The sequence below is a fragment of the Rhinolophus sinicus genome, linkage group LG15, assembly GCF_036562045.2.
Source record: "Rhinolophus sinicus isolate RSC01 linkage group LG15, ASM3656204v1, whole genome shotgun sequence".
In the NCBI taxonomy this organism is placed as follows: domain Eukaryota; kingdom Metazoa; phylum Chordata; class Mammalia; order Chiroptera; family Rhinolophidae; genus Rhinolophus; species Rhinolophus sinicus.
In genome coordinates, this window is record NC_133764.1 from 10045140 (window position 1) to 10057040 (window position 11901).

At 46.7% G+C, this 11901-nt stretch overlaps 1 protein-coding gene across 9 annotated transcripts in view; it reads left to right on the forward strand.

Annotated features, from left to right (window-relative positions):
• Positions 1 to 5058, forward strand: part of MYH10 (myosin heavy chain 10) — a 133757-nt gene extending 128699 nt beyond the window's left edge. For all 9 annotated transcript variants that reach the window (XM_074320490.1, XM_074320489.1, XM_019745120.2 and 6 more), the window contains 3 exons: positions 1089 to 1197; positions 2299 to 2471; positions 3418 to 5058. In XM_074320490.1, coding sequence (XP_074176591.1) covers positions 1089 to 1197; positions 2299 to 2471; positions 3418 to 3562 — 427 coding nt within the window. In that variant the 3' untranslated portion in view covers positions 3563 to 5058. The remainder of the gene's footprint in view (positions 1 to 1088; positions 1198 to 2298; positions 2472 to 3417) is intronic.
• Positions 5059 to 11901: the final 6843 nt, after the last annotated feature.

Sequence of the window (11901 nt, forward strand, 5' to 3'; positions counted from 1 at the left end):
AGCTGACCATGCTGTGCCCCATGATTTTCTAGGTGCCGTAGTTTACGTCTTTACCCAAAGTTGATTTCCCACGTTGGTGGCATCACGTGAGATAGTACAATTTGTTGACAGAGAAGAAAGGCAGTGACAAAAACAAAAGCTTTTCTTCTCCCCTAGGAAGTGACTGTTGAACAGTTTCCATTGTTTTAGTAAACCATTCTGAATTTATGAGGAATCGCCCAATACAGCTTTTGATGGGCATTTACAAAATTATTAGACCTTCACATTCACCCTCTTACTGCAGAGCTTGGGGCCCAGAAATGCAGGGCCTGTGCTCAGAGCCCAAGCATCCGTACTTCCCACTCCACTCCTTCAACGCCACTGCTCTCAGATTAAACAGTTATGGGTTTATTTGTCATTTGCTGTAATTACCATGACTCGCCCTTTCAGCTAACTCCTTCGCCATCCATTTTTGCATAACATTTGTCAAGGAACAAAAGAACTTTTTCTGTTTTGAATGGAGTTCACCGAATCAGTTAGCTCTCCTACAAAGGGACAATACAATGTAGGCCTGTCTGGAAACGTGATTTGTTTGACTTCTAACTAAAGTGACAGTGGGAGTTTTATTTTGTTTTATTTTCAGTGTTAACGGCTAGAGCCCCTGGCATCATAGTAGGTGGTCAGGTGATTAGAAGGATCACTTAATAAATTGGGTCTTTTTATTTTGTTTTCCAGGCTAAAAAGTTAGGTGATGAGAGTAACTTAAGTTTCTGGCTTCAAAAAGTCTGAGTCAATATAAGTGACAGGTAGCTTGTATATAAGTAACATTTGATCTTGAGAAGATCACTGAGTAAAGTGATTAATATCTGCATGTGAAGGAATAATACACTTTTTCTACCTGTCGGTATTAGAAGACATTACAGGCCGTCCATGTTGTACCAGAGGGAAAAGTTTCTGGGTCTTATTAATCATGATATCTGGTCCGAGAGGTCCTGCAAAGCATCCAATGTATGTCATCTTCCAGAGGAAAGGGATTTTTAAAAGTATTTTCCCCATTCAAACTATCATTTCAAGAATTACGAAGACTGACGTATTGATCATTTTCATAGGGAACGAGCAGCGGCCAACAAACTGGTCCGACGTACCGAGAAGAAGCTGAAAGAAATCTTCATGCAGGTGGAAGATGAACGCCGACACGCAGATCAGTATAAAGAGCAGGTGAGGGGTGCGCGAGAGCACATTGGGGGGGCTTTGCCGTGCGAGGCCTGAACTGAATCTTAAACTTACCATGTTTCCTCCACTAGAATGGACACTGTGCGAGTGCAGAGTTTTCTGCCGCGTTGTCACTTAGCTTCACTCACTGTCCTCTCTTGAATGCCTTGACTGGTTCCTAGGCATGCGCAGTTGGCAGTCACTGTATATTGGCGGGATGGAGGGGTGCCTGCAGGATGTTGAACAGAAAGAGAAATGTACTGCATGCGGCACCCGGGTGGCCTTCCTTGTCTGCATCCAGGCATTTCAAGGGAATGTTCTAATAGCACTGGGCCGGTCTTCATGGAGGACAGTGTGGGTAGCGGTGCTCTCTCTCCACCTCACTCCTCACTGTGATGAGACTTGCGCTGCAGACACTGGGAGAACAGGTAGACGGAGCTGAGGAGTCTGTGCCTTTGGCCCAAGTCCTGCCCTTTTCTTCCCCTGCTCCAGTCAGGCAGCCCGGCCTTCCCTTGCCACCCCCACTCTCTGGGCCTAACAGTACTCAGGGCAGTTCTGAGTGGGCGTGAGCTGGACCCACAGGACACTGGCCAGTCTCTGTATGGCTCAGGAGTGAATGGTCATGTCAGGTCTTCCAGAGTGGTTTGGACTGGAATCAGAATATAACATCTGAAACGCCCATATTGAAAGGAGGTGTAATAATGAATATACCATCTCCTGGGGTTGGAGAGCGTCCACATCGCTGGCTCTTCTGTATTTTGCAGAAACAGCAAATTCCCTTTCACAATCCCATACAGTCAACTCATGTGAGGATACTAAACTCTGTCATTTTCTGCAAAAAACTCATAGATGGAAAATAGGGTTCTAAGTTTTTAAAAATTTCCTTTAGCATAGTTTGCTCTGTAGACACTTCCTTTGCTGAGAATAGCAGGCCAATCAAAAGGCTTTAGACCAGCCTCCAGTCTTGTGTGTGTTTAAGTGCACACACGCGTGTACGTGTGCTCACGTGGCTGACAGGGCAGAGCTGTGCTCACACACTCAGGATGTGGCAACACTGAATTTGGGTTCATCAGTTTGATATGACTTGGTTCGTGTGACTTCCCCAAGATGGAGAAGGCCAATGCCAGGATGAAGCAGCTGAAACGGCAGCTGGAGGAAGCAGAAGAAGAAGCTACACGTGCCAATGCCTCTCGGCGAAAGCTCCAGCGGGAACTGGACGATGCCACGGAGGCCAACGAGGGCCTGAGCCGTGAGGTCAGCACCCTGAAGAACCGGCTGAGGTGAGCGGCCGGGCTTGTGTGCGAGGCGCGGCTCCGGCGTCTGCCCACCGCCTGCAAACACAGCCCAGTTTGTAGGCTTAGGGATTGACTTCTCGGAGGTGATTTACTCAGACTCATGTACAGTTACTCATCTTGCTCTTGAATCCCTTCCCATTGACCCTTTCAGGATTCCTGACCTTTAGTATTTAGTAGTCCTTGAGGAGAAAAGAGGAGCAGGCCGTTTACTGGTGGACCATCTGAATACACAGCACAAGGCCTGAGAGCCAGGTCAGGTGTCTGTCCACGCTCAGACGTCCACCGGGAGGAAAGGTCCCAGCCTCTGTTAAAAAGCAGGGTAGGAGCTCCTCGCGGGACCTGGCGCCATCAGCCCTCCTCCCGTTAGCTGTGATGTGCACCAGGGCCAGGGCAGACCCTGGGCAAGCTAAAGCCAAACTTCTTTCTCCCCGAGAAGAGGTTAGTACAGGTGTTGACAAACTGTGGCCCATGGCCAAATTCTGACGTGCCCTGCTTTGTACAGCCAGTGAGCTAAGAATGGGTTTTACATTTATAAAGGGTTAGGAAAAAAATTAAAAATAAGACTGTGCAACAGAGACCTCACTGGCCCACAAAGCCTAAATAAAGTATCTACTGTCTGCCCATTACAGACATGCTGGCCCGAGGTAGCAGGGAGAACGTCGCCTGAGTCCATCTCCCTCCTCACTGTTTCTGTCACAGCCAGCCAAGCTGGACCAGGCATCCCCGCCTCTCGTACACACTGTTGACCAGGACGGTACCCCATAGGCGGGGGCGTGGGAGAGGTGGAAAAGCCCAGAGCCTTTCCTGTTCGTGCCCACCCACCCCAGGTCCTATGTCCTGAGGAAGGGGTGGAAGTTTCAAGACTGAACAACTTGACAGCCACACGATTTTGTGTATTTGCTCACGTGTGTCTACCTTCTGCTCTCCCCAGGCGAGGCGGCCCAATCAGCTTCTCTTCGAGCCGATCTGGCCGGCGCCAGCTACACATCGAAGGGGCTTCCCTGGAGCTGTCAGATGATGACACCGAAAGTAAGACCAGTGATGTCAATGAGACGCAGCCGCCCCAGTCAGAGTAGAGTCACAGGAAGCCAGTGGAGGCGACACCATGGGACACGCAGGAACTCACCCGGCGCCAGCCCGCCTTGGGCCTCCTCCAGATCTAGGAAATTGGCAAGCTACAGGATTCCTTACTGAAAGATCAACTGTGTCTTAAGGCTTTCCAGCCTACACATACTGTATCCTGCTTCTTCAGATTTAGGTACAATTGCTCCCCTTTTTATATATATACACAAAACATGCACATATTAAACAGATTGTTTCATCACTGCATCTATTTTCCATATATTCATCAAGAGACCATTTTATAATACATGTTAAGAAGAGAACCCTTTTTCAAACAAACTCCAGACCCTGTTGCCAGTCGCTGGGTTATTGGGGCAGCCCCGCGGTTGCCCGTTCGCTCTGCATGCTCTCTGTCGTACAGACAGGTAACTTAGCTCTGTGTTCATGTGGCCCCCGACTCCTCGGCCACATCAAGTCTCTTAGAACATTGTGGAACTAAACTGCACTTGTATCTCTCATTTCCTTCGAATAATGATCAACACTATTTCAGTGAGCAAACTGTGAAAGGGGCTTTGGAAAGATTAGGAGGGGTGGGTTGGATTGGGGGAAGTAGCATCCATGTGGGGTTACCATGCCCATCTCCCTCGAGTTGGTGGTGTCCCCGCATCTCTTCACGTGAACTGTCCTTGGCCAGGGCTGGTCTGTGCATAGAAAGGATAGTGGCCATGATGCAGCTGAGGCCCTGGGTGGCAGCAGTCACAGCACGCTGACTTTCGGATGGTGTCCGACGCCTCACTTCGGGAGCGAGCAGCTGCGGCTCCTAAGCACGAGTTACTGGAAGGCCCTCCCTCGCCAGCCAGGCTTTCATTCTGACCTTGCAAATTCAGCCGCTGCTTTGAGCCCAAAATGGGAAGATTGGTTTTGTGTCCGAGACTTGTTCCAAGTTTGTCGATGAGGTTTACAGAACCTCGAGAACAGATGCCATCTGCCTGAATGCTGACACGCCAGTGGATGTGACTCCTTTTTCATTTTTCCTTATCCTTTCCCCTTGGACAGTGTTACAGTGAACACTTAGCATTCTGGGTTTGGTTGGTAGTTAAGCAAACTGACATTACAGAAAGTGCCTTAGACACTACAGTACTAAGACAATGTTAAATATATTATTTGCCTCTGTAACAATTTAATGTATTAAGTTTTGACTGTGCTTCATATCATGTACCTCTCTAGTCAAAATGGTATTATAAACATTCAGTGACAATGAATCAGTGTTAATTATAAATCCCTGATCCTCTGCAACGTGCTTGAAAACACAAACCTTTTGGGTTAAAAGCTTTAACATCTGTTAGGAAGAATTTGTCGTGTGGGTTTGGAATCTTTGGTTTTACCCCTTTGTGAATTGAATTGTACTGGCTGTTGACCACCAGACACCTGACTGCAAATATCTTTTCTTGTATTCCCATATTTCTAGACAATGATTTTTGTAAGACAATAAATTTATTCATTATAGATATTTACGCCTCCTGCTCTATTTACTTGGAGGAAAAAGCACCCGTTAAGAATAAACAGACCTCAATAAACAAGAATAATCATGTGAACATGGAATCTGTCTTCTCACCTTCTGTTCTCGATTTCCCATCTGTGATCTGATTGGAGGTTAGGAGCTACAAAGACTTCAAATGCTGACAGTCAGACCCACTTTTTCTGAGGGTGCTGTGCTCCCAGAAAGTGTCAGGTGACAGGCTGAGTCTCTAGGCAGTCTTGGCTACAAATCTTATTCTCACCAGTGGCCTCTCTGTAGATGGATGCACTGGGAAGGAAAGGGCCACTGGGACTCCAGACCCGACTGTTAATGGTAAAGGGAGCAATTCAGGGCTGCAGAATGAAGCCATTAGGAGGGTTTCGGTCACGAACCAATTGAGCTATTTACTGGATTAGAGTATTTGAAGAGACCCAAGAAGTTTCAGACAGCATTTTTAGGCAGGGTAGGCACTGAAAATGATTTGGGGAGGATTCAGTGGTAAGACCCAAAGGCAGCCCCTCCGGTGTGGGCCAATTCAGACAGGCTGGAAAGAAGAAACAGGAGCACAAAATCGTGTAGAGAATGCTGGGTTTTTATTCCATATTAGGTTAGACTGGTTCTGGTGGTATAAGATATATGCTCAGGCTTCTTGGTGGTATTGGGAATGTAAAAAGTGGACAAAAGTGCTCCTTTTTTGCTGTGTTACTACTACCGTGTTTCCCCAAAAATAAGACCTAGCCGGACAATCAGCTCTCTTGCGTCTTTTGGAGCAAAAATTAATATAAGACCCGGTCTTTTACTATAAGACCAAGTCTTATATAAGACTGGGTGTATAATACAATATGATATATAATATATATAATAATATAATATAATAATATAAAATACCCGGTCTTATATAAGATGTTGGTTCGTGACCGAAACCCTCCTAACGGCTTCATTAATTTTTGCTCCAAAAGACGCATTAGAGCTGATTGTCGGGCTGAGTCTTATTTTCGGGGAAACACGGTGTGGAAGAAAAAAGTTGAGTTGCAGTTACTGTGTTTCATAGGTCTTCTCACCCTTGCATTCAGTATCTTAGGCTGGGTGTTTGTGGAATCCAGAGGCTGATTTTTCTCCCAAAGTAAGGCTACTTCCCACCTGGCTAGTTGAGCTGGTGTTAACGTCACTTACCCTACTACTCAGCCTATCAGGAGAAACACGTAATCTACACAGACTGATTCCAGTTCCTGATTCCAGAGATGCTAAGTAGAAGGAACCTTTCTTTACTAAACAAACCACCACTTTGTAGTCTGAGGAAAAGGGAGTTCATAAAGCCTTTGTCGGGCATTTAAAGCACAAGGAAGACAGTTTATGGGAGCTGGGCTTTTGAGTGTCAGACTCAGAGAGGTGGGCAAGCTTCCACCCAGCAAGAGTGTGGTTTCATCATGAAGAGGAATTCAGGCAAGACTTGGAAAAGCCTTATCCTTTGTTGAGATAAAGTTCAAATGCAATGAGACTCGGGGGCGGGGAGGGTGTTAACTCAGAGCTGCCATGCTAACTAAATGCTGTCTGCCCATGCCACATCCCAGGCACTGCTTTTTTTAATGCATACCCTCCAGGGAATTATTTTAAATTGCTTCAGTAGGGATAACACACCTATTATTCCTAGCCAGACTGGCTTGAGGGAATACTTCTGAAACCTTGACGTCAGGAAGACTCTAGAGCCCTGTCACATTTCCTTTCTGTCACCAATTTTCTCCATCCCTGGAAACCTTAGCGAAGATGAAGTGTGAGCCAGAAGACCAAATTGTTCTCACAGCCAGTCGGCCCTTTGGCTCTGGGTACACTGACCCCAGGACCCCTTCCTGCTGAAACCAGTGTTGCTGGGACACAGACGTGTTTGTGTCAAGGCTGGGAAAGAAAAGAGTTCCAAGTTGTCAAACTAGGAGGAACCACCACTTCCTTTCCCACCCGCACCGACCTTAAAAAAAAAAAAAAAAGGAAGAAAAGCCAAAACAGGCCATAGGCTGAAATCTTTAGAAAGTGGAAAGGATGGCTCCTCCCCCTAGTTCCAGGCAGGTCTGAGTGAAGCCTGTGGCTGAGCCCCAAGAGGAGTTCCCATCCACAAAGCTTCCCAATCACTCTGGGAGGGGCAAACTCTATACCAAATTCTGAGCATTTGCTAGAAAGCTATGTCCTGTGCCAGCTGTCAGGTCCAGACAGAGCAGTCCGTGTCCTTGTGTGGACTCGTGTCATTTGAGAACCTAGCAAATCGTGAAGTGTCTCATACGCTTGTCGTGGAACTACCAATAAGGGTATATTGACATGATGCCAGTTTTCAAAAACAATGTTAACTGTACTTACAGGGCCTGTGTACCATATGCAAAAAGTGTGACCATGTCCTTCAACCCTTACCAAGACTAGAAATTCATGTTTGATTCGTTACAACACAAAGATCTATTTTTTCAAAGTACCCAATAACGGATTCTATCCCTGCTGACAGCATGTCACGAAATCTCGTTCGAGATGTAAAGTGACATAATCTGACTATTCAATTCGGGGTCTGACAAACATCCAAGCAGAGCACGGCCTCCTTCAAAGACCCATAGGGCATAGGTTTCTAAGACACCCGTGTTCTCACCTGTATAAACACATGCATCTCACAATGCCGCCAGCAGGTGGCAGCTGTGATGTGGTTGTCACACAACCTGGTGAGGTCAGTAAAGCCCAGCATCAGATCATACAGAATGGGTATCAGCCGCTTAGAACAAAATTCTGGAACAACAGAATATGCTTTTCAGAAACGCTGCATCACCAACGCTCACCTTGCCACAGAGGATGACATTGCTTGGGAAAACAGATAAGGACAACTCTGGGTCAAAACATGGTTCAGAAAGGATCACAAACGTGAAGTTTTAAGAAATCTCACATTTTCCTTTTTGTATATGACTTAATTGTGATGTAATGAAAATCTGTCTAAAGATATCTAAAAGAGCTCTTTCAATAAATACAAAAAGTCTAAATAATAAGCATTTTCATAGTTCTAATCAGCACATTTTTCTTACTGGTTCACAAAATAAAGGTGTGTCTTATAATTGCTGGTATTTGAGAGTCTAGGAAATACAGTACTCTCCTCACTAGGCTGGTGCTGGGTGAAACCTCAGAGAAGCTGAATTTTAAAATTTCTCCAAGCGTGACTGAGCTGCTCACCCAGTAGTCAGGGAGCCTCTGCCTTGTGCTAACAAATCTCGGAGATTCTCAGCACAGGCCTTCAGGCTAACTCGGGTAACGAAAAAAATAAATCAGTCTCATTACTTCAGTCAATTTTTAAAACATGAATTTGGGCAACTTGATAGAAAAAATGAGAACCACAAAGTAGTAAACGATTCGTATCTTTTTAATTTCAATTCTGATTTTTTTAATAAAGCTTCAACTAGCACATTCATCTATTTTGTGTCCTTTTCCCATCAGTCATTTGCATTCCCACGTCCACACGTCCGCACACAGGTTTCAATGGCTCTACGGTGTCCTATTCAGCTGATAAGTCATCCTGACCATTCCCCCCATCAGACACTTATCACTACTGAGACTGACTGACCTTGTTCTTACTACCACGGATATTATCCCAAAGGTAGAAAAAGTTGTATAGTTTATCACGTTGTTAGACTGATTCAAGATTTACAGAGAATAATTTAGTGACACCTATAATGTAAAAGTACCTATTCCCCTAAATTCTAGGTAACAGGGAGATTTGCTAATTGTTTTTCCTAGTTAAAACAACCATTTTTTAAACCAAAAAAGTGTTTCTTAGCTCCAGCTCCGTCACCTACTGACAGGGAGCAGTAGAGCGCTGAGCTAATTCAGACACCACTCACCTGACTGTCTACCCAAGTGTGTGCCAGAAGACCCCCTGCCAGGCCTACCAGCCCAGCGCCCTCTCAGGCCTCCACCTGCAAATCATGATCTAGGCAGCAGCTCCGTGTTGTAATGGGGCAGTGGTCCAATTTGATACCTGATTACAAACACCACACAAATGAACAAGTTACATTTTTGTTCTGTTTGCATCATGTTTCCCTTGGTAAAGTCTTCCGAGTTGACAAGAAACTAACACCACTATGGGTGCAGACATAGCAGGACACAGCATGACTCCAAATCATAACCCACATGGCACACACCCATTTGGTCCCCCAAAACCAGCACTATACGCTTTGTTCTGTTTTCACACTTGCCTCTTCACATGTGCTATCTTATAAAGGAAATCTGTTATATTAATACTTACTCAAGACTATTTTTTTCTTAACATTTAAAAAAGGGCCACTGTATCCCTATAGATCATACTTTTAATCGTCATAGGACCAGTTTTCAGATAAGATGCTTTAAGTCATAGGAAGATGATTTACAAAGATGCCGCCTCCCCTGCTCGCATTTTTAGGAAAGAATGAAGTAACATGTCTAAATTTAAAGGGCAAGCCAGTGTTCTCAATTTGTTTCCACCTTTAGGGCAGATGGAGGGAGAAAAACAATCCTTGACGTAAAAGCTGGAATGAGGAAAAGGCTAATCTTAGCCTCTTGTAGGCAAACAGCGAAAACAACTGACGGCTCGGACGCAGCCCCCTTTCTGGCCTGTCCCCACCAGCGGCCGCCCTGACTGTTCTCAGCTGTAGGCAGGCAGGACAGATCCGGCTACAGATGCTGCCTTCAGCTGTGGCTCCACCCCAGGACACCACGCCTTCCCCAGAGGTGCCAGCTTCCATCTTGGCTCTCAGAAGATGCCAATGGCACCTCTGGGACAACTAAGAGGAGCACAATCACCATTCAACAAGCACAGGACTGCAAGAGGAGGATGAACCATATTCCTCCTGCTGCAAACGTGCCAGCCCCACAGCTCGTCATTTCCAAGCGTCCAAAATCAGCTCATCTCCTGAGGCACAGAGTAAAGGCCAGCAGGGCCTCATGTTTGCAAAGGTGGTGAGTACAGCAGAAAAGGACACTGAGCTCATTTCCAGTCCTGGCTTTTCTGTGAACCAGCTGTGTGAGTTCAGGCCAGTCACTTCCACTCTGGGTCCACCTTCCCGTGAACTGAGGTAACACCCGCTCATCCTACTCTCAGGTCACCTATATCTACTTACGTGCCTCACTTGTGATTCAACATCCCAAGTGGCTCCTAACTGAGTCGGTGGGGTACAGTTTCCGACCACTCTGGGCTGAAGGGAAGTGGAGCAGTGGCTCTCCTGATGCTGGACGGCACGTCAGGAGCAAAGGATGGGACTGGATCACGGGGAGATGAACATATCTGGAGGTAAGAGGCCTCATCACCTAGAAGACTCGCCCCCTCCCTGCAGCGGAGACCACCATGTGGGCCCAGCTCCGGGGACGGATCACTCCTGAAGGTTTCAGTGAGAGCCAGGCAGTGGGGCATGGGGCAGCCCTAGGAAGGAAACCAACTCAGAGGCAGGTGGCTGGCACGCAGTCTTTAGCTAGATGGGCAAACAGTATGTATGGCAGCTTTCATGCCAGGTAGCAAATGCCCTATCTAAGCAAGTACAAAGAAACATCTTGAACCAAATAATCCAACCAGAAAGCTAAAAATGAGGCCAGGGAAGCCAACCAGCTTCCTCCTGGGGCCATATGCCAAGGGCTGCTGCAGCTATAAACGAAAACAGTATGTGGGGGTCTCATCCTGAAGGGACTGGAAGTAAGCCCAGCAGCATACTTCTGCCCTTTCATGGACCTGGCCCGTGGTCCCCTGGCCCCAAAAGTGGTGCTGTCCTATGAATGACACGTGGGCCCCTGCAGCCAGGGACTTCCCCCTGCCATCATCTGACTGAAAAACAATTAACAGAACCATCTGGATGAGCTGATCCCAAGGGTGTTCAGCTGGGAAGGAGCTGAGACATCACCGGGGAACCAGGGACAAGGATTCAGGACTCCAGAACTCATCCCTGCTTTAACCGGAGTAGCTCTACTTGTTACGTGTTAGACGGAGGGTTCCTGCATAAACAGAGGGGTCTGCTAAATGTTTAAGCCTCTGATCTAATCCACTCTTTTCAGTGATGGTTGGGAAAGAAGCTGGCAGTTGCTGTCCATCAGTGAGGACTTGACGTTTTCTTTTCAACTGCTCGAGCCAGCACGAGGGGGCACAGCACACACATCGCTGCCGGCATCTCGGTGTCAGCTTACGACAACATTTCTAGGAATAACTAATAGAAGCTATTCCTGCCGTGTGTTAACAGACAGAAGAAACTTCTGAAAATGTAAACTACTTAGTTTCTTATCTACTTAGGCATTTGATTCACTTAAAGTTTGAAAACTACACACTATACTGTTTCTGATCTTTGTTATAAGCAGTGTTTATACCTGATACATTCATACAGACTCTGTTTACATGTTTCTCAAGTCCAGTCATTGTCTTGCTACCAAACATCTGGCACTTTCTCTCACTTGCCAATGTCAATCTGAGAAATGAGAAGCCCAGACCCGAGTAACCTCTAATCCCAGAACACCAGCACATGTCACGCAAGGTAGCACAGCTGGAGGACCAGCTCCTGGATCCATCATGGTCACCCCATGTAACAAGCTGCCTCCCTCAAAGTTCCGGTCCTTCCCGATTTGCACAAGGGGCCTGGGCCGTTCTCAGGCTGCTCCTGGAAATCGCAGCGAAGAGAAACCAGCACTGAGAACCAGCATGCGAACGTCCACGCGGTGTGTCAGACATCTCTTGATGCCTGAATTGTCTCTGCCCCATCCCACAGCTGCTGCCCACCTACATGTCGCATGTGAGAGCAGGAGTGACATCTGCATCTGGCTTTGTCACTCCAGCTTTTCGGCAGGAACCCAATAAAGCAAACTTGA